The following is a 22,917-nucleotide window of genomic DNA, read 5'->3' as shown; positions in this document are numbered from 1 at the left end:
TTTTTTGTGGTACGCGGGCCTCTCACTGTTGTGGCCTCTCCTGTTGCGGAGCACAGGCTCCGGACGTGCAGACTCAGCGGCCATGGCTCACGGGACTAGCTGCTCCACGGCATGTGGGGTCTTCCTGGACTGGGCCACGAACCTGTGTCCCCTGCATTGGCAGGCGGACTCTCAACCACTGCGCCACCAGGGAAACCCCTTATTAGTCTTTTGATGTCTGCAGGGTCTGTAGTGATTGTTTTTCTGTTTTTAGTTTTATTCATTTCTTCTCTGATCTTTATTATTCTCTTTTTCCTACTGGCTTTGGGTTTATTTTTTTCTTCTTTTTCTATGTTCTTGTGATGAGGGCTTAGATTATTGTTTTGAGACTTTTCCTCTTTTCTAATGTATGCATTTAGTTATAAATTTGCTATAAATTTCTGCCATTGCTGCTTTAGCTGTGTCCTACAAATTTTGACGTCATATATTTTCATTTTTATTCATTTCCGTGTATTTTAAATTTTTCCTTGAGACTTCCTCTTTGACCCATGAATTATTTAGTATATTGCTTATGCTTCAAGTGTTTGGAGATTTTCCTGTTATCTTTTTGTTATTGATTTCTAGTTTGATTACATTGTGGTCAGAGAACATACTTTATATGATTTCAGTTCTTTTAAGTTTGTTGAGGTTTGTTTTATAGCCTAGGGTATGGTCTATTTTGGTATATGTTCTTTGGGCACTTGAAAAGGATATGTATTCTGCTGTTGTTGAATGTAGTGTTCTATAAATGTTGATTAGATCCTTAAAGGATGGTGTTATTGAGTGCTTCAGTATCCTTGCTGATCTTCTGTCTATTTACTCTTATTGAGAGAGGGGTATTGTAGTCCCTAACTATAATTGTGAGCTTGTCTCTTTCTCCTTTCAATTTTGTCAGTTTTTGCTTCACTTACTTAGTGGCTCTGTTGTTTGGTGCATACACATTTAGAGTTGCTACGTGTTCTTGGTAGACTGATCCTTTATGATTATATAATGTCCTCTATCTCTGCTGATTTTTTTTTTGCTCTGAATTCTACTTTATCTGATATTAATATGTAAAAATATAATTTTAATTAATTTAAATTTAAATAGGCTCATGTGGCTGGTGGCTGCCATATTGACATTGCAGTCCTGGAAGATGGAGAGAGCTATGACACAATAAATTTGATTAAAAGGTAAATTTTATAGTATGTTAGAAGGTGTTAAGGGCAATGGGTGGTTAGCAGGAAAGGGAAATTGGGGCAGAGAAAGTGGGTGATATGACTTTAAACTGGGTAATCAAGGAAGAAATCATTGAATGTGACACGTGGGCAAAGATTTGAAGGAGTGAGAGAGTTAGCAATACAAATATCTTGGGGAAAAGTATATTAAAGGCCAAGAGGGAGACGGGCCATAGTAAGAACTTTAGCTTGTACTCTGAGTGACATGGAGAGCCACTTGAGAATTTAAAGCAGACCCTGATTCATTCTGACTTATATGTTGTATGAAGATCATTCTGGCTGGTGTGTTGAAAGTAGACTGTAGGGGACGAAGGGTGGAAACAGGGAGGCCATTTAGGAGACAGGAATACAGGTGAAAGATGACATTAGCCAGACCAAATGGTTAGAGCAGGTTTTTGAGAAAATATCAGACATTTGGTTTTAGGTGTGTTACATTTGAATTGTTTATTAAATAGATCCAAGTGGAGAAAGCAAGTAGATTGTCAAAGTTCTCCAGATCTATCAGTCCCTGCCCTTGTGGAGCTTACATTTTACTAGAATATGGGTAGTAAATACAATACATAAATAAAACAAATGGATAAAGCATACACTATGTTAGAAGGTAAATCTTAGGGAGAAAATTCAAGTAAGGAAAAAGGGATAAGTGGTATTGGGCGACTGACTTGCTGAGAAGGTAACAACTGAGTAATGATAGGACTAATGATAGGAGGAAATACATCTTTTAGATACCTGGGATAATAATAGTTTAGGTAGAAGGGACCAAATGTAAAGGTTCTGAGATGGGAGCATGGCTGATGTTTGAAGAAGAAGGAGGCGAAGTATGGCTGGAGTGACATGAGCAAGGGAAAGAGGATTAGGGATGACAGAACAGAAGTAAAAAGTGTCTGTGTTATAGGCCCTTTTAAGGGCTCTGGCTTTTATCCTGAATGAGATGGGAAGCTAGTGGATAGTTTAGCAGAAGAGAGGCATGATCTGAACCTGTGGTTTAACTGAGTCACTCTAGTTGTTATGACTGAAGGGGCAAGGGTGGAAGCAAGGAGATTAGTTAGGAGACTTTTATACTAATCCGCTGTGGTAGCAGTGGAAATGGTGAGGAATGATCGTATTCTGGATACATTTTGAGGGTTGCATTGACAAAATTGGCTTACTGATTGGATGGGGGCTGGACAGGAGTCAAGGATTATTCCAAGGTTTTTGACCTGAGCCGTTGGAAGGATGGAGTTGCATTAATTGAGATAGGAAAGACTAGGAAGAACAGGTATGAAGTAGGTGATCAGGAGCTCAGTTTTGGACATGTTAAGCTTATGATGCCTATTGGACATCCAAATAGGTGTTCAGTAGGCATTCTCATTATGAATACTGTTTTTGTTTTAAAAATGAAATAATTGTACTAAAACAGTGTACTCATTGTTCTGAAAATATATTGCATTTGTTAATATCTTAATTTTTAACATGTTCAATCCTGAAAAACTTGAATATTTTGGAGAGAGAAGTTGTTTGACTGCTTTTTGGCTTTGCTGCCACCAGAGTTGATGGTACTTTCTTAAATAAAGATGTCGTTCCGATTTTAGACATGGAAATATAACTATAGTCTGAGTGTTTCAACTCGCTTTCTATTTTAGGTCCTATTACTGCTGGATTGTGCAAGATATTTAACCCTATTTTCTTTGAGGTATGACTTAAATATCAAACGTCTTAAATAAGAGAAGGGAAACATTTTAGTTTTGGAAGTCAGAATGCCAAGGAGAAGGAAAAATCTTGGGGGAAATCCTTTTCGGAAGACTACAAACTCTAAGGAAGTTGTATCCAGTGTTGCTAGTCATGAGGAGCCAACCACTACTCTTCCTTCCATGCGTGAGACAAAAGTTGATCAGGAAGAACTCTTCATCAGTATCTCAGAGATGTTTTCTGATCTGGATCCTGATGTAGTGTATTTGATGCTTTCTGAATGTGATTTCAAAGGTGAGAAAAAGTTTAGTTTGAACCCTTTGCATCTTATAAGAAGATTTCATGTACTATGCTATGACCAGTAGTAATATAGAAAATGACTACCTTATTTCTATTTTGTTCATCATTTTTTGAATATCTGCTGCGGGCAAGGTATAAGTTGGGTATTACAAGGGATATGAAGAAGAATAAAGCTTAGCTTCTTCTTTCAAGAAATGTACAGTTGTAAGTGTAAGATGTATGTGTAGATATCATATTCTATGTTTTATTTCTTTTTATCTTCCCTCTAGAAGAGGTTGGCACTATTGACGTTTTGGACCAGATAATTCTTTGTTGTGCGTGGCTTTCCTGTGCATCATAGGATGTTCAGCAGCATCTCTGGCCTGTACCCACTAGCTGCCAGTAGCACATTCCTCCCTGCTACCCCAGTTGTGACAACTAAAAATGCCTCTATATATCATCTTATGTCCCCTGGGGGCAATATCATCCCCCAGTTAAGAACCATTGACCTAGAATGTAAGCTCCTTAAAGACAGGGATTTAAAAATCTTTTGTTTTACTGTTGTGTCTCCAAGCCCCCAAATACCAAATGACTCAGTAGGATCTCAGTAAATATTTTTTGAGTGAAAAGGTAATTATAATTGTGGAAATGAGAGCTGATTAAGAATTGAGGCTAATAGAGTAGTGTGGTTTCAAAAATTTGGCTTTGGAGTCAAGAAAACTAGGTTGGATTTCCAGCTCTGTCACTTAAGCTCTCTGGTTTCAGTTTTCTTATCTGCTAAGGAGAATAATAATAGTATGTACCTCATAGGACTTTTTCAGTGAAGGTTGAGTTTTCGTTTTTTTGGTTTGTTTTGATAAAGTCTTCAGTATAGTAAGTTATTAATGACTTGTAATAAATTGTTTAGATGTATGTTTGCAGCCATACATATCAAATTTGACTGATGAGTAAATTAAATATTGATGTTTAGTATTGCTATTGGCCATGATTAGTATAAGATAAAATTATTCTAGGTTTAGGGAGTTTTGGTAATGTGATAAACTTCCATTTTTTTTACATTCCATGGTCTGTGATGTGAGCATATCTTATCTATCCTGTTATGATATGTATACAGAAAACCAGTTTTTAGCAGTCCACATGATGCTCAGAAATGATAGTGTTTACAATTTTACTTGTGGCTTCAACATTTATTTCCTATTTTTGATGTGTTTAAACTTTATTTGTTGCACATACACTGACATAGCAATGAAGAATTACAAGGAAAATATATTACCCTTACATCCTAACAAAAAACATTTCTCTTTTCCAGGATCTTCTCTACACCTTGTTCATAATAAATACTGATGTTTTGAGTAGTTCGAATAATAACATTGATGAAATTGTATATTCTACTTTTTAAACTTAACATAAGCATTTTTTTCAGTGTTGGCTGCAGTCTTTGTATTTATTTTTAATAGCTTTCTAATATTCCATTGGGTTGTTATGCTCTAATTTATTTAATTATAACTAAGTTTTACATGGATAATTAATATTGCAAAGAACATCTTGGTACAAATAAACTTTTCTGTCTTTTGGCTTTTTTCTCAGTCCCAAAGTTTTATTTTCTTCTATCACAGGGTTAGGACAGTTTTTGGCTCTTGGAAACATACTGCTAAATTGCCTACTAAAGAGGTGTGCCATATGGTATCAGCATGGGAAAGGGTGGGGTGGGATAAATTGGGAGATTGGGATCGACATATTCACACTACTACATATAAAATAGATAACTAATAAGGATCTACTGTATAGTACAGGGAACTCTTCTCAGTACTCTGTAATGACCTACATAGGAAAAGAATCTAAAAAAGAGTAGATATATGTGTATGTATAACTGATTCGCTTTGCTGTACAGCAGGAACTAACACAACATTGTAAATTAACTATACTCCAATAAAAATTAACTTAAAAAAATAAATTTATTAAAAAAAAACGGGGGTGTGCCTATTTGTAATGACACCAGCACTGTATAAGTATAGGAGTTTCGTCACAGCCTTTTGAGCATTGAGTGGTATTATTTTAAGATTTTAGGAATAAGATTTTACCTTTTCTTAATGCTATTTTATTTAAGATAAAGAGAAATGTTGAATATATTTGTGTATGATTGTTTATTAATTCTTGTATTGTGTGAATTGTTCATGTGCTTTTCATTGTTTTGTACCATTGTTTTAATTTTTTTCAACATTCTGTGAAAGAACTTTTCTTTTGTGTTATATAGATATAGTTTGATCTTTTACTTATTTTTACTTAATACTGTTTTTTTCATTATATACACATTAATTTTTTTGGTTGATTTTTTTTCTTTTGTGATTTTTCTATCACATAGATTTTTTTCTTAGAAATACCTCTTATATTTGCTTTTTTTTCCTTTTCTTTTTTCTTTTTTCTATGTTTAGGGCTTCTAGCTTTTGTAGCATTGCTATAGTCTTCTAACTGGTCTCTCTGTCAGACTTGCCCCCTCCAATCCCTCTTTGTTTTTCTTCTTAAGGGAACATAATTTGGGTGCTTACTAGGTGCCAGTCCTTGTGCACAGCCCTTTTTCATGGATTATCTCATTTAATCCTCACAACAGCACTATGAGGTAGGTACTTTTGTTATCCACACATTGCAGATGAGGAAATCAAGGCTTAGGAAAGTTAAGTAGCTCGTTCAAAGTGTTATTGCCAGCAAGTAGGGATTTAAATGTCGTTCTGACTCCGGACCAGAGCTTTTACCTACTGTGCTGTGCTGTTTCCACATTTATCTTCCATAAAACAAAACAAGATAAAACACAAAAATAATATAAAAAAGCCTCAAATTTCTGATGCTTAACAATTCTAATGGCTCTGTATTTATGTTATAAGGGAAAGAGCTCAGCAGTGGAGTCAGACATACCAGTCCTGGCTCTGTCACTTAATATCTGTGTGACTTGGGCTAAGTTAATGTACTTTCTGAACTTCATTTCCTTCATCTATGTGCTAGGAATACTGTAACTCATAGTATAATTTGAAGATTCAGTGAGATGACAAAGCATCTAGCCCAAATGCTATGACAGGTAGTTTCCCTTCAAGTTCCCTTAGAAAATAAAATTGATATTTCTTACCATGAAATACAGGACCCTTCCCAATTTCCCTTTCCAGTTTTATCTCCTCTTACCCACCATACTACTTGTACTCGCATTCCAACAAACTTCTCTTAATACCTTAAACATGCTTTGTGTTTTCAAGACTGGCTTTGCCTTTCCCTTCTGTGTCTGACAAGTTTCTTTTTGATCTTCGACTCCCAGTTCACATATTACCTTATGTGAAATCTTTCCTTACTCTCCTATAAGGCTGTTAAGGCATTTGTATATTATAAAGAGTGTGCATTATTTAACCTATATTATAGTGTGATTGTCTTCTAACGTAATTATCTGTAATTGCCTCCATTAGACTGCAAAAATCCTTTGAGTGTAGTTAAAAGTTGTCTTATTCATCTTTGTACAAAGTATGTCTGATACGTAGTACATGCTCATACATATTTTTTGTATTAAGTGAAATTCATAACATGGACCATATATACAAATTACATTTACTAGGAGAGTACTTAAAATACTTCATACTTAAAAGGACATGCAGTGGGTTAGTATTTTTGAGTAAATCAACTGATTTTAGGATCTGTATAAACAACCCTAATGTATATAATTACAGATATTTTTACTTTTAATCAATAAATTCATCAGAGAATATCTACCTGATGGCAGTTCATTAGCCTAGTTTACTACTGTTTGTTTGAAAGTAACATTGCGTGTCTTCATAATTTAAACCTTTCACTAATACAGGCTGATATATTAGTAAAATATTAATTTAAGGAATTACTTGAATATTTATAAATTTCTCTGTATTTCATTCAATGTGAATTCTAGTATAATTTTATGTGGATTTTAATTAAATTATATTTTACTGTTTTCAATACATACGGATATATTTTGTTGTCGTTCTTGTTGTTGTACAGTTGAAAATGCCATGGATTGTCTATTAGAATTATCAGCCACTGACGCTAAAATAGAAGAATCGCCTTCAAAAAGCTTCATTGCTTCTGAGAACCAAGTAGATGCAGTGGGATGTGAAATAATGGAAAAGTGTCCTCCTGAAGAAGAGAATGAAGATTCAAAAATGGATTCATTTTTGGACATGCAGCTAACTGAAGACTTAGATTCCTTAATACAGAATGCTTTTGAGAAATTGAACTCTTCTCCTGATGACCATGCATACTCATTTTTGCCTTTGCGAGATGTTAATAATTTTAGTAACCCGAGTGCATTTATAAATTCAGATTCAAGTAGTACGACTCCCATTCTTTCTACCCAAAATATGGATTTGAACAGTGAAAATGTAGAGAGTTCTGCCTCTACATTAAGTTCAAATTCCTTAACTTCACATTCACTTTCAAATGAGTCCAAAACTTTTACAAAGGATAACACATTGGCATTGGAAGATTCTCTTCTCAGTAGTCCTTTAAATGTAGCAAATGACACTACGATGGATTGTAGTAACCAAATTCAGAAGGAGCTTTTAGAATCTGTGTGTGTTGAGACTCAGTTCTCTCAAGCCCCTGTAGATTTGGATGCCAACGAACTTCAGGCGCCTTTAAACCTTACTGTGCAAAATCTGGGGCTTGGTTTACTAGGTACAGGTGGAGATCAGAAATCTTCTGTCCCTGATGTTTTTGTACCTTCTGAAGAATTCAATTTCCAGTCACACAAACAGACTGAACTGCCACCAAAGGGGAAGGATGTGAACTACTGCCCAGTACTTACCCCTCTCCCTCTACTGCTGCCTCCTCCTCCCCCTCCACCAATGTGGAATCCAATGATTCCTGCTTTTGACCTCTTTCAAGGAAACCATGGCTTTGTAGCTCCTGTTGTAACCACAGCTGCACACTGGAGACCTGTCAACTATACATTTCCACCGCCGATTATTTCCCATACTTCCCCAACAAAGGTATGGAGAAATAAAGAGGGAACAAGTGCTTATCAGGTACAAGAAACTCCAGCTTCTCAGGTTGTAAGAAAGAAGACATCATCTTATGTTGGACTAGTTCTTGTTCTTCTCAGAGGGCTTCCGGGATCAGGAAAATCTTTTTTGGCAAGGTATGAGGTTTAATTGAGTTTAAAGAAAGAGTGTAATGCATGAACTTGAATATTTATAACAGCATAAATATGTGGAATACTTTTAGTTCATAGAGATGTTTACTAATTTTTTTTAACTTTGTAGCTAATAGCACTGTTTTCTCTAGAAGTTTTTATTGAATTCTTTCATCTTAGAATATTTTGAGAGACAGAATAGAGGAAAATATTAAAGATGATTCCAAGATTGTGAACTTGTGAAATCAACAGAAATAAGTTCATGTGGAAGAGAACTAATTTGAGTGGGAGAAAGATGAATTCAGCTTTGATTATAGAGATAAAGGGCCATAATTGATTTTGAATTCAAGGAAGTCTTATACACAAGAATTCTACTGGTAGTTGGAGATTTGGAAGTGTAGCATGTTGTTAAATAAGGTTTTAGAAATGTATGTTTGAAGAAAGAACATGGGATGAACCACTGATAGAGAACTTCAAATTCTCAGTGATTTATTTCTTGCAAGATGTGCTCTCAGTTGTTTTATCTCAAATACCCATCTATGTCCCTTTTGTAATCAAGGAGTGTTGTGGATGCCTTGGTGTGAGAGACTAGAGTCAGGGTTAGAGGCAGCTTTGTTGTGTTTTCAGTAGCACTTGTTAAAGAGTGTTGTTTTCAAAGTTTTCTCCTACCCTCCTTCTTTAAATTCCAGAATATTTACATCTAATATATTTTATTTGCCAGTTTTTCCCTTTTCCAAATTTTAACTCTTTGCTCTCTTCTATTCTTAGCTGGGTCTTTTCTATTTGATCCTGGGTGTATCTAGCATTAGTGACTATGCATGTATACCTTGATGAGCTCATTTTCAGTTTTTTTTTTTTTTTTTTTTTTTGCGGTATGCGGGCCTCTCACTGTTGTGGCCTCTCCCGCTGCGGAGCACAGGCTCCGGACGCGCAGGCCCAGTGGCCATGGCTCACGGGCCCAGCCGCTCCGCGGCATGCGGGATCCTCCCGGACCGGGGCACGAACCCCCGTCCCCTGCATCGGCAGGCGGACTCTCAACCACTGCGCCACCAGGGAAGCCCTTCAGTTGTTTTTTTTAATGTCCTTTCTTAGTGTGGATTTATTTCCCAATAAATTTCCACATATTCTACTCATACACTAATAAGTATATTCTTCTGTAGACATAGGCTTTCTCATTGATTTAATGACCACAAGAATAAAAAACATTTTAATTTAATATTATAGACATTACAGTCAGTTATGATATTGCATTTTGTGAAAGATTGGAACAAAACGTTGTACCTTAAAAAGTAATAGTGCTGTGACATTTGTTTGAAGAACTAGGTTTCAGAGGCCTTAGAGCCAGAGGCAGCTACAGTTAGCAATTGGGAAGAGAAAGAAGTGCGTGTCACAAAGTCAGAGCTTACTAATAATTTTTGAATGAATAGAGAGAAATAACTGGGAAGTACAGAGACATAGAAGCTGAGTTTTCTCAGAGAGAACAGTCCACAGTATTAAGCTAGCATGCAAGCCCAAGGAAAATGAAAGATGAAAAACAGCTTTTGGATTTATTGGAAAGAAGGTCATGAATGGATATCTTGAAAAACAATTTTGTTGCGCTGGGAAAGTGGAAGACCTTAAGACCTTAAAAAAGCATTTATACTAAAGCAGTTAAGGGAAGGAGAGAAGTTAGGTAATAGTTGAAAAAGGGGTCCTTAAAGTGTGGTTAAAATTTTAAAAGATAGCTGAGATGTATACACGTTTAAAGGGAAAAGAGGAATTAAAGTGTCAGAGGGGAAGACTTAGAGATAAAGGAGAAGAGGGTAAATGTAGGAGTCTTAAGAAGTGGGATCAAGTGAGCATTCACCAGAATGTGAGCTCCATGAGTGCAAGAATGTTTGTTGTTTTTATTCACTGATGTATGCTCAGTGCTTAAAACAGTGCCTGGCACTTAGTAGATGCTAATAAAAATTAAATTCAAAAGGTATATTTTAATATGGGAAAAGAATCTATAAAAAGAGTGGATATATGTATAACTGATTCACTTTGCTGTACACCTGAAACTAACACAACATTTTAAATCAACTATACTACAATAAAAATTAATTTAAAAGTATATTTTAACTTCAGGAATATTTATACATGTTTTGGGAGAGGATAAATGGTGATATTTTACAAATGGTTAAGAGGGTAGCATTGTTATGTCTCTGTGGATTCTGTTTGCTTAGTTTTTGCACGTATCTCAATTACATAGAAGATAAATTCCAGAGTCAAGAAAGAGAGATGGGAGACTTCCCTGGTGGTCCAGTAGTTGAGACTTTGTGCTTCCACTGCAGGAGACACAGCTTTGATCCCTGGTTGGGGAACTAAGATCCCCTGCAACCTGCGCAGCATGGCCAAAAGAAAGAGATGTCAGAAAAGCCCTGCAAAACTATCTTAACTTTGTATAATTTAACAGATTAAATTAATAGTCTATTAACATTATATTTTTGGATGTTTTCGGCATACTCACTAAGTTTATGGCAATATACAAAGAGCTTCATCTACTTTTGAAGATCGGTTGAATATCAAGGTACTCACCTAATGGGAAGTGACCTTCCACTTAGAGTGGGTAAGGTAGATCAGTGTGTATCAAGTGACCAGATGAGGGGATTGCCTGTGACTGATAAGAGTTCTGAAGCATTTGCAGTTGTCTGGTTTTCTTGATAATTAAAATGTGTTAATTTTCAAACCTTTATAGTATATAAAGCAAAGTAGCCTAGCCTCAGGTCAGTATACCTGGGAGTCAAACTTCTGCTTAGAGGATTTCTAGTGTGATTTTTTTAAAAAAACATTTTATTTATTTATTTATTTATTTTATTTTTGGCTGCGTCATGTCTTAGTTGTGGCACACGGGATCTTTCGTTGTGGCACGCGGGCTCTTTGTTGCGATGCACGGGCTTCTCCCTAGTTGTGGCGCATGGGCTCCAGAGCACGCAGGCTCAGTAGTTGCAGCGCGCAGGCTTAGTTGCCCCTCGGCACGTGGGATCCTAAGTTCTCTGACCTGGGATCAAACCTGCATTCTCTGCACTGGAAGGCATATTCTCAATCACTGGACCACCAGGGAAGTCCCTCTAGTGTGATTTGTTTGAATAATAAAATATTTTCATTCTTTTAAATAATAATATTTTAATTTTTAAGTCGGTTTTTAAAAAAATTAATTTGTTTATTTTTGGCTGTGTTGCGTCTTCTTTACCTTGCGTGGGCTTCCTCTGGTTGCGGCGAGTGAGGGCTACTCTTTGTTGCGGTGCATGGGCTTCTCATTGCGGTGGCTTCTCTTTGTTGCGGAGCACGGGCTCTAGGCGCGCAGGATTCAGTAGTCATGGTGCGCAGGCTCTAGAGCACAGGCTCAGTAGTTGCAACACATGGGCTTAGTTGCTCTGCGGCATGTGGGATATTCCTGGACCAGGGATCAGACCCGTGTGCCCTGCATTGGCAGGTGGATTCTTAACCGCTAAGCCACCAGGGAAGTCCAATACTTGAATTTTTAATTCGGATTATGACCTTGCAAAAATTAGGAGAGAGAATTTAAATAGAAGAAAAATGAATTAAAATAATTACATTTATCATTCACAGGACTTTGCAAGAGGATAATCCAAGTGGAGTCATTCTTAGTACTGATGATTATTTTTACATAAATGGACAATACCAGTTTGATGTAAAATACTTAGGAGAAGCACATGAATGGAACCAGAATCGTGGTAAGAATAGACATCAGATGATGCGTAATATTAAGAGGAATATAAAGAAAAAAATCCACTTAGTGTTTGTATTTTGAGAGATGTATAACTTTTAAAAGTTATAATTATCTTTAATTCTAAATTATAACTATATATAATATAGGTAAAATTATAACAATTCTAATGTTACATAGTAAGTGAAAGAGGTAGTCTCATAGAGTTGTTATGAGAATTAAATGAGCTAAGTTTTATAGAATAGCTTAGAACGTTGCATAACATGTTTAAGTTTTATTTAGTCAGTGGGTTATCTTGCAGAAGTATAGTAAGTCAGATTTTCTGTGCTGGTCTCTGAATAGCTCAAGATGGTTACAGTTTTCTGGCTCTGGTTCCTGTTTCCTAAAATAGAATTTGCATTGTTAATCACTCGTCTTGCCTAGATTGGCTTAATTTTTATAGAGGATAGTGTGAATGTAAAAATGACTCTCCTCAAACTGAATCTGCAGGGAGATTCATAGGTAAAACCTTAATTTCTTTATTAGTGCAACTGTCTATTCACTGAAGATGGTTTTATTATGAAATATTTAGTTATGGATAGAGTTTTATGTGTGAAGTTCTTATTAAGACATATAGACAATATTTCACTTAGTGTTTCTTTTACGATAAATGCACTGTGAAGGCTATTCTTGAGTTTGTCATCTTTAGACATTGTTAAATTTTTCTATATTCATTCTTGAACTAAATACTGAAGTGAAAACTCAGGAATACCAACACAAAAATAAACAGTGTGATGTGATGAAGAGCAGTCTTGGATTTGCCAGTTACTAGCTGTGTGATCTTGTGCAAGTTATTTATATTCTCCAGGACCCAGTGTCTTCCTCTGTAAAAGGGCTTAATAATACTAAACCCCCAGGATTCTTGTAAAGGTTAAATGAGAATGAAAAGTGCTTAGCCGTAGTTCAGTGTGCCCTTTCTATAACAACAACCGCAACAATGATGATATGAAATTAATTGGCAGAACTCTTTTTTTAAAAAGCTTTATTGAATGAGATAAGAATCAAATCGTTTTTAGCATATTCAGTGTTGTACAACCATCACCACAATCAATTTTAGAACGTTTTTATCACTCCAGAAAGACCTCATACCCATTAGCAGTCACTCCTCATTTCTCCCCAACTCTCTCCCAGCCCCAGGCAACTACTACTTTACTTTCTCTTTCTATAGGTTTGTCTCTTCTGAACATTTCATACAAGTAGAATCATATAATATGTGGTCTTTGTGAATGGCTTTCTTTCATTTAGCATAACGTTTTTCAAGGTTCATCCATGTTGTAGAAAGTACCAGTACTTTATTCTTTTTTATGGCTGAATAATATTCCATTATATGGATCTGCCACATTTTGTTTATCCATTCATTAGTTGATGGACATTTGGGTTGTTTCCACTTTTTGGCTATTATGAATAATGTTGCTATGAACATGCCTGTCTATGTCTAACCTTTTTAGTAACTGCCAAGCTATTTTCCAAAGCAGCTGCACTATTTTACATTCCCAGTAGCAGTTTATGAGGGTTCCAACTTCTCTATATCTTTACCAACACATGTTATTATCTATCTTTTTGATTATAGCTATCCTGGTGGGTGTGAAGTGGTATCATGTTGTGGTTTTGATTTGCATTTTCCTGATGGCTGATGATGTTGAGCATCTTTTTGTGTGCTTGTTGGCTACTTGTTTATCTCCTTTGGAGAGCTTTCTATTCAAATCTTTTGCCATTTTTAAATTGAATTATTTGTCTTTTTATTATTGAGTTATGAGAGAGTATACAGAACTTTTAAAACTTCCAGATATTTTCCTTGTAAGGCTTATTTATTGTGGCTCATCATTAATTCCCTGAATGGTCTAATTCCTTGGGAAAAAAGGCAGTTTTATAAGAAAATCTCTTGCACAAGACATATAATAATTGTTTATTTCAAATCAAGACATCTTGTTTTTTGTCATGTGTATGCGTGTTTGCCTATATTTTTTGTTTTTAAACTTTATTTTGGAATAATTTTAGATTTATGGAAAGGTTTGCAAAGGCAGTATTGAGTTTCTCTATACCCCTCACCCATTTGGCCCTAATGTTAACATTTTATATAACTATGGTACATTTGTCAAGACTAAGAAATTAAAATTAACATTGGTACATTACTATTAACTAAACTCCAGATTTTACTTGGATTTTAGTTTTTCTACAAAAGTCCTTTTCTGTTCCAGAATCCAGATTCTGGATTCATGGTATCCAGAATCTTATCCAGGATACCATGTTGCTTTTAGCATGGTATGATATTGTTTTTAATGATAGCTTTTTTCCCCATTTATGCTATTTATACATGTAACATGCACGTCAAACTAAAATCAGACAGTTTTTATTTAATTTCTCTGATTATAATTTTATTATTTATTATTCAACATTTCCCTATGTTTTAATTCCAGTAGCAGTTTATGAGGGTTCCAACTTCTCTATATCTTTACCAACACATGTTATTATCTATCTTTTTGATTATAGCTATCCTGGTGGGTGTGAAGTGGTATCATGTTGTGGTTTTGATTTGCATTTTCCTGATGGCTGATGATGTTGAGCATCTTTTTGTGTGCTTGTTGGCTACTTGTTTATCTCCTTTGGAGAGCTTTCTATTCAAATCTTTTGCCATTTTTAAATTGAATTATTTGTCTTTTTATTATTGAGTTATGAGAGAGTATACAGAACTTTTAAAACTTCCAGATATTTTCCTTGTAAGGCTTATTTATTGTGGCTCATCATTAATTCCCTGAATGGTCTAATTCCTTGGGAAAAAAGGCAGTTTTATAAGAAAATCTCTTGCACAAGACATATAATAATTGTTTATTTCAAATCAAGACATCTTGTTTTTTGTCATGTGTATGCGTGTTTGCCTATATTTTTTGTTTTTAAACTTTATTTTGGAATAATTTTAGATTTATGGAAAGGTTTGCAAAGGCAGTATTGAGTTTCTCTATACCCCTCACCCATTTGGCCCTAATGTTAACATTTTATATAACTATGGTACATTTGTCAAGACTAAGAAATTAAAATTAACATTGGTACATTACTATTAACTAAACTCCAGATTTTACTTGGATTTTAGTTTTTCTACAAAAGTCCTTTTCTGTTCCAGAATCCAGATTCTGGATTCATGGTATCCAGAATCTTATCCAGGATACCATGTTGCTTTTAGCATGGTATGATATTGTTTTTAATGATAGCTTTTTTCCCCATTTATGCTATTTATACATGTAACATGCACGTCAAACTAAAATCAGACAGTTTTTATTTAATTTCTCTGATTATAATTTTATTATTCAACATTTCCCTATGTTTTAACTTTTTATATATTCAAAAGTAGTATTTAGAAATAGAGTTGTGAATAAAATTAGCACATATCTATGATTTTCAAATTATGAAAACAAGATCAGATTTTTAAAATATCAAGATAATCCTTAATATTGTTACTAAAAGTGATTTCTCATTTTCTGTTTGTATTTCAGCAAAAGAAGCATTTGAGAAGAAGGTATCTCCTATAATAATAGATAATACAAATCTACAGGCATGGGAAATGAAGCCATATGTTGCTTTGGTTTGTACCATGAATTGTCATAAGTCTAATAGTGGGTTTGAAATTATTGGGGGATGTTAATTACACAAGTGAATCTCAAGCAAACAGTCCTTGGACTGTATGTAACTGAGCTTTCTCTGGTCTTTAGCAAAATGAGAAAAATAGGAATAGTTTTTCCATAAGACTAAATTTATTCAGTTTTCAAATTTTGAGATTCAGTTTTTAAATTCTGAGATTGTTTTTGTTTTTTGATGTCTTTTATGAAAAGATAGTGGTATTAAATTATAATTTTATGTTTGTGTGTATTTATGTGTATGTATGTGTGTGTCTACACACACACACAACCATTTTCTTATTGCTTTTACTTGGCAGAATCAAAATTTGCTGGTTCTTTCTTAGTCCCCAAATTTCTTTTGAAATTTTGCTATTCTGAGAAATTCAAAATTCTGTACATTCAGCTATTTTCAGTTCTCCAAATTTGCTGGATTCCTTTTTTGTCCAGCTTTGATGTCAGCTTTTTCAGGAAGTTAGCTTTCATTCACTTACTAAAAAGCTGAATTGGGCACTCTTTCTGCTTTCCTGGCACCCTGGCTTACTTCTGTCATAGTATTAAGCACACGGTTTTTATCAGTAGGCCATGGGTTGACTAACTTTTTTCTAGAAAGCACCAGATAGTAAATATTTTAGGTTTTGCAGGCCACAGTTTCTGTTGCATATTCTCTTTTAAGAACCTTTTAAAGATAAACACACACACACACACACAAAAACTATTCTTAACTCCTAGGTTGTACAAATACTGGCTGATGGGCTGAATTTAGCTCTAAGCTATCAATTTTTCTTGAGGGTAAGCCTATCATTTTTTTCATCATTGAATCTCCAGAATATAGCACTATGCTTGGCATATAATTAATATATATATTCATTGAGTAAATTGATGAGTGAAGCTTTTGTGAGTATGGGTATTGTTTGTTTTATTACCCCAAGATTAGCACATCTGGCACATTGAAGCTCAGTTTGTTTCTTTAGTTAGTAAATATTGTACTTGCTGATTTATGTTCTTTTTTTTTTTTTTTTTGATTTATGTTCTTAACACATCCAACTTATACCCCCATTGCTGTGCCTAGTGCACTTGTACTGTTTTGAAGTACAAGGTATGATTCTTTACTTTTCTGAAGAAAATTGTGTCCTTTGAACAAGTGAGATTTTACTTCTGTGCAGGGCAGTAGAGAGAACAAAGACTTGATTTTAGTGCATTGAGAGCACTAAAATCACGCACAGTTTGCTTTCTGGCCTTAGGAGTTTCTAGTTTCTAGACTAATATATTCACCACTGGGACCTGCTTCCCCCTTAACCTTACTTAACTCCTCTGTAGGTTTTTCTTAGCTTCCTGCTCTCATCTTAGAAAGTTCTTTATTTTCCTATGAAAATAGGAAAAAAACCACTTTACTTTCCTATGTAGAAAACAAAGAAGTCCTTGAATTTGTGTTTCTGATTTTCGTTTAGGCTTCAGCCTTCTATAATGTTTTCTTTCCCCTTTTTTTATTATATAATGATTAAAAATATGAAGCTATTTTTCCAGTATTGATTCCTTGACTCTTTGCAACTCTACTTAGAAGTATAAAGGACTCCTGCTTATCATAGATGGCAAATGCTTTTGTCTTCATAAAGAAGTAGATGAAGGAATTATTCTAGAGAAGAGGATCACTTTTTGCTTCTTTTGGTAGTAAGATAATGAAAGCTGTAGAGGAGTGGAATAGAGTAAACAGTCTATTATCACCTTGACTGTCATTTACAAAAGTAGCTAAAGTAGTAAGAGATAAATAGGGAGCAGTCAAATATGCTTAGTGGCAATTGGCAAAACGTGTGTGTGTGTGTGTGTGTGTGTGTGTGTGTGTGTGTGTGTATGTATATATATGGCAAAGCAATATTGTCCCTTGTAGGCTATCATAGAGGTTGACCTAAGTCAGAATCCTCTTAAGTAATGTAACATATTTTTAAGGTTTGCCTATTGATATGGGAGTTCAAAAAGTCTTTAAATTGATAGTCTCTCTTTTTCTCTTTGTGTATGCATGAATTTAAAATTAATTTGATCCTAACAGCTGTATGATACCCCTTTAGGTAATTAGAGACCTGGGCTATTGCCAGGCCTTGAATCATTTGTATGAAATTTGTTGCTGAGGTGAGGAGATGGAAGTGAGTAAGCTCATTACAGGTGTCACTACCTACCTTGGTGTCTGGGTTGAATTTTGGACTTTTCTGTCAGAATGACAGAAAATAGCAATGACCACTTTGGCATCTTGTCATAAAGCTGAGAGGATCAATAGTGGGAGGTGAGGTCAGAGATGTAATGGTGGTTGGGGAGATGGTAGGGCAGATTATGTAAGGGCTCATACATAGATCACTGTGAGGACTTTGGATTTTACCTTGGGTGACATGGAAGATACATTAGTCTGCTCAGGCTGCCATAAAAAAAATACCATAGACTGGGTAGCTTCAACAAGAGGAAATTAATTTTCTCATAGTTCTGGAGGCTAGATGTCCCAGATCAAGGTCCAGCAGGGTCAGTTTCTGGTGAGAGTTCTCTTCCTCCCTTGCAGGTGGCCATTTTCTTGCTGTGTTCTCACATGGTGGAGAGAGCAAGTTCTCCAGTGTCTCTTCTTTTTTTTTTTGCGGTACACGGGCCTCTCACTGTTGTGGCCTCTCCCGTTGCGGAGCACAGGCTCCAGACGTGCAGGCTCAGCGGCCATGGCTCATGGGCCCAGCTGCTCCGCGGCATATGGGATCCTCCCGGACCGGGGCACAAACCCATGTACCCTGGATCGGCAGGAGGACTCTCAACCACTGCGCCACCAGGGGAGCCCCAGGGTGTCTCTTCTTATGAGGGCACTAATCTTAACAGATTAGGGCCCTAACCTTTTGACTTCATTTAACCCGAATTACTTCTATAAAGGTCCTATCTCCAAACACAGTCACATGGTGGGATGGCGGTTTCCACATATGGGATCTGAGGGGACACAATCATTCAGTTCATAACAGGGTTTTGAGCAGAGTAGTGACATGATCTGACTATTAAAAGGATCACTGTAGTGCAGCATTGAGAATAGACTTATGAGTGGGGAAGAATGGAAGCAGGGAGACTAGTTAGAGGGCTTTAGTGGTAATTAAAGTAAAAAATCACATGGTTCAGACCAACATCGTAGTAGTAAAGGTGATAGTAGAGATTAGATTCTGGATATATTTTTAACGTAGAGCCAACTGAATTTCTTGTATTGATGTGGATGTGAAAGAAAGAGAGGCATTAAGTATGACATCAAGGTTGATTTTTGGCTTATGTAACTGGAGGTTGTCATCAGCTGAGATGGAGAGGGTTCAATTCAGGTAGAATAGTTTTTTGTTGTTTTTTTGGTCACACTGCACAGCATGTGGGATCTTAGTTCCCTGACTAGGGATCGAACTGCAGAGTCTTAACCACTGGACTGCCAGGGTAGTCCTCAGGTAGAATAGTTTTGTGGTGGGTGTGAGGTAATGAATTTCAGAAGTTTAGGTTTGACTGTGTTAAGTTTGTTTAATAGGTAATTGGATCTGTGGGTTTGGAGTTCAGGAGTGAATTCTGGGCTAACAATATATATTTGAGAGTCATTACCTAATGCATGATATTTAAAGCCAAGGAGTGGCATGATAATTACTGAGGAAGTGAGTGTGGATCAAGAGTAGAAGACCAAGGACTAAGTCTGGGCCATTCCATTGTGAGAAGAGGTCTGGGTGAAAGGGAAGGACTAACAAAAAAGACTGAGAACACCCACCCAGTTGGAGGAGTAGGAAAAGCAATAGTAATGAAAACAGTGTAAGAAGAGAGTGATGAACTGTGACAAGTGCTGCTGAGAGGCAAGAGAGTGAGAATTAACCGTAGCATTTTTCAATGTGGAAGTAATTCATGGTTTCCATGCCCAGTTTCAATGGAGGAGCCAGTTGGAGTGGGTTTGAGAGGCTAGAAGGGGAAGAACTGGAGACAGAATATAGTTATTATTTGAGACGTTTTCCTGCAATGGGAGTAGGAAAATGGGGAGATAGCTGTCAGGGGATGAGGGGTTAGAGTAAAATGGGAGAGGTAACTGAATGTGATGAGATTGATTCAGCAGGGAGAGAAAAAGTAATCATGCCTCAGAGGGGAGAGTTGCTGAACTCAGTTACCCTTGAGATAGAGAAGATGGGTCTAGTGCACAAGTATAGGGCTTGGCTTTTAGATTACAGCCATATTAGAGTTTTGAAAAATAGAATGAGCTGTCATTTAAGATGGTTTTAAACTTACAAAAGTCGTACATGTTTATGGTAGGTATTCAAACCATAAAAAAGAATGCCTAAAGTCCTATCCCCTTGAGGTAGGTGCTTTTCATAGTATTTTTGAGAAACTTTCCAGAAGTTTTTATACATATACAGATGTGTGACTAATCCTTTTTTATTCAAGTGAAAATTCTGTATCTTACTTTCTTAACAATTCATATTAAGAACATTTTCTCATTAACACATATAGTATTTTTAAAACCATTGTATATATTTTCACTGTATGGCTGTATCTTCATTTCTTTAGCCAGTTCCATGTTAATAGACACTAAGTTGTTTGTATTCTTTTGCTGTTACAAATAATGGCGAACTGGATATCCTGCTGTATATATATTTCTGCACTCTGACATAAGTTTTTATCAATAGAATAAATTTCTGGAAGTTCATTGCTGGATCAAAGAGACTGTGTATTTTACCAGGTAACACACTCATCAAGATTAGATAATCTTTTAGGTTCTTTCAGTTTTAACATGCTGTGAATTTGGAAACAATGAATTAAATTTCATGGAAGTAATTATTTTAAAATGCATTTGTCTTTTTTGTATGTAGTCTCAAAAACATAAATATAAAGTCCTTTTCCGGGAACCGGATACCTGGTGGAAATTCAAACCAAAGGAACTTGCAAGGTAAAACTTGGAGTTTATCTAACGTGTTTTTAATTTCATGAGACTGATAGAAAGTCCATCTAGATTTTTTTCCCCTTGTAAATAATGAACGAAACAAAATGTATTAGATTGCGGCTTCGCCACTTAAAAATTAATAACAAATTTTGTATTGCCTATAGGCTTTCTTTTATCAGTTTGTGAAGAATTTGTCTTTCTGTTCCTGAATTGTTAATTAACAGTCAGAAAAATTCCAATTGTCTTATATAGTCAGTACTTTATTACTTATTAATAATATAATGTCAATATCTGAAACTAGAAGAGATTCTAGGATTTGGCAAACCTGAACCGTGTGCTACTGGCAGGGACAAATTGTTGTAGCTGCATAGTGACTCACAATGCTGGACGGAAGTGAGGAGGTATAAATGGAAAAGGTAGCTGTCGAGGTTTTTCACTACCCACTCTGCTTTCCCCCCAAGGTTATACTTTTTTCTCTGATTGTTTGACTTGGATAAAAATGTTAACTCAGGACATGGACATACAGTGTATTTTGTTTTGTGCTCTGTATTACCTTAGAGATAGCCCTAAATTAATTTTGGTCAGGGTATTTTCTCCATGGTAATTTAAACTAATGTCAGTACTAAATAAAGGACAACCTAACTTTAGGATATTCACAGTGTTGTGCAAGCATCACCACTGTTTAATTGACGAACGTTTTCATTACCTCAACAAAGAAACCCTGTATTTGCTATTAGTCACTCCCGATTCCCCTTTCCCTTGGCAACTACTAATCCGCTTTTCTGTCTCTATCAATTTGCCTATTCCAGACATTTCATATAAATGGGATCATACAATATGTGACCTTTTGTGTCTGACATCTTCACTTAGCATAATGTTTTCAAGGTTCACCCATGTTGGAGAATGTATCAGTACTTCATTCCTTTTTATTATCCTTCATTCCTTTTTATTATCCTTTTGATAAATTTGGTTTTCTAGTATTTCATTTAGGATTTTTGCATCTGTATGAAGGAGTGAGATTGACTTACAGTTTTTTCTTCTTTGCCCTGTCTTGCCTGGTTTTGGTATCATGGTTTTAGGTTCATAAGATTAGTTGGGAAGTATTTCTTCTGTTTTCTGAGTTTATGTAAGTTTGAATGTTTGATAGAATTTACTTATGAAACTGTCTGGATCCTTTGTTTTCTTTGTGAGACGTTTCCATTGGAATTTGTCCATTACACCAAAGTTTTCAAATTTACTAAGACCGTTTATGGGACTTCCCTGGTGGTGCAATGGTTAAGAATCTGCCTGCCAATGCAGGGGACACGGGTGCAAGCCCTGGTCCGGGAAGATCCCACATGCTGCAGAGAAGCTAAGCCCGTGTGCCACAACGACTGAGCCTGTGCTCTAGAGCCCGTGAACCACAAATACTGAGCCCTCGTGCCACAACTACTGAAGTTCACGTGCCTAGAGCCCATGCTCCACAACAAGAGAAGCCACCGCAATGAGAAGCCTGAATACCACAACGAAGAGTAGCCCCCACTCCCCGTAGCTAGAGAAAGCCCACGCGCAGCAACGAAGACCCAACGCAGCCAAAATATAAATTAAATAAATAAATACATAAAACGAAAAACTTTTTATTAAAACTCTTGTAGTATTCTCTTACCATTTACATCTCTGCTGCATCTATACTTTTAAACCCTAGTGTGTTTATGTGTATCTTCTTTTTTTTCTTGATTATTCTTAGCAGAGATCAGATTTTTTTGTTTTTATAAATTTATTTATTTATCTGTTTGGCTTTTTTTTTTTTTTGCGGTACGCGGGCCTCTCACTGCTGTGGCCTCTCCTGTTGTGGAGCACAGGCTCCGGACGCGCAGGCTCAGCGGCCATGGCTCATGGGCCTAGCCGCTCCGCGGCATGTGGGATCTTCCCAGACCAGGGCACGAACCCGCGTCCCCTGCATCGGCAGGCGGACTTTCAACCACTGCGCCACAAGGGAAGCCCTATTTATTTGTTTTTATTTTTGGCTGTGTTGGTTCTTCGTTGCTGTGCACAGGCTTTATCTAGTTGCAGCAAGTGGGGGCTACTCTTCATTGCGGTGCGCAGACTTCTCATTGTTGTGGTTTCTCTTGTTGCAGAGCATGGGCTCTAGGCATGTGGGCTTCAGTAGTTGTGGCACGAGGGCTCAGTAGTTGTGGCTCGCGGGCTCTAGAGTGCAGGCTCAGTAATTGTGGCACACGGGCTTAGCTGCTCTGCAGCATGTGAGATCTTCCCGGACCAGGGATCAAACCTGTGTCCCCTGCATTGGCAGGCGGATTCTTAACCACTGTGCCACCAGGGAAGCCCGA

At 36.4% G+C, this 22,917-nt stretch overlaps 1 protein-coding gene across 5 annotated transcripts in view; it reads left to right on the top strand.

Moving 5' to 3' along the window:
- N4BP2 (NEDD4 binding protein 2) overlaps positions 1–22,917 on the top strand; it is a 117,399-nt gene that overhangs the window by 28,330 nt on the left and 66,152 nt on the right. For 2 of the 5 annotated variants that reach the window (XM_024731676.1, XM_024731675.1), the window contains exons 1-6: positions 1,125–1,190; positions 2,858–3,197; positions 7,191–8,328; positions 11,917–12,041; positions 15,562–15,650; positions 20,520–20,596. In XM_024731676.1, the coding sequence (XP_024587444.1) occupies positions 2,972–3,197; positions 7,191–8,328; positions 11,917–12,041; positions 15,562–15,650; positions 20,520–20,596 (1,655 nt within the window). In that variant the 5' untranslated portion in view covers positions 1,125–1,190; positions 2,858–2,971. Of the gene's footprint in view, positions 1–1,108; positions 1,191–2,857; positions 3,198–7,190; positions 8,329–11,916; positions 12,042–15,561; positions 15,651–20,519; positions 20,597–22,917 lie in introns of those variants that run through there. The other 3 variants (XM_024731677.1, XM_024731678.1, XM_024731679.1) reach the window with 2 other exon arrangements.

Source organism: Neophocaena asiaeorientalis, unplaced genomic scaffold (genome assembly GCF_003031525.2).
Source record: "Neophocaena asiaeorientalis asiaeorientalis breed wild unplaced genomic scaffold, Neophocaena_asiaeorientalis_V1.1 scaffold39, whole genome shotgun sequence".
NCBI classification, from domain to species: domain Eukaryota; kingdom Metazoa; phylum Chordata; class Mammalia; order Artiodactyla; family Phocoenidae; genus Neophocaena; species Neophocaena asiaeorientalis.
The sequence above is the reverse complement of the archived record's forward strand: the minus strand, read 5'-3'. Positions and strand labels throughout refer to the sequence as shown.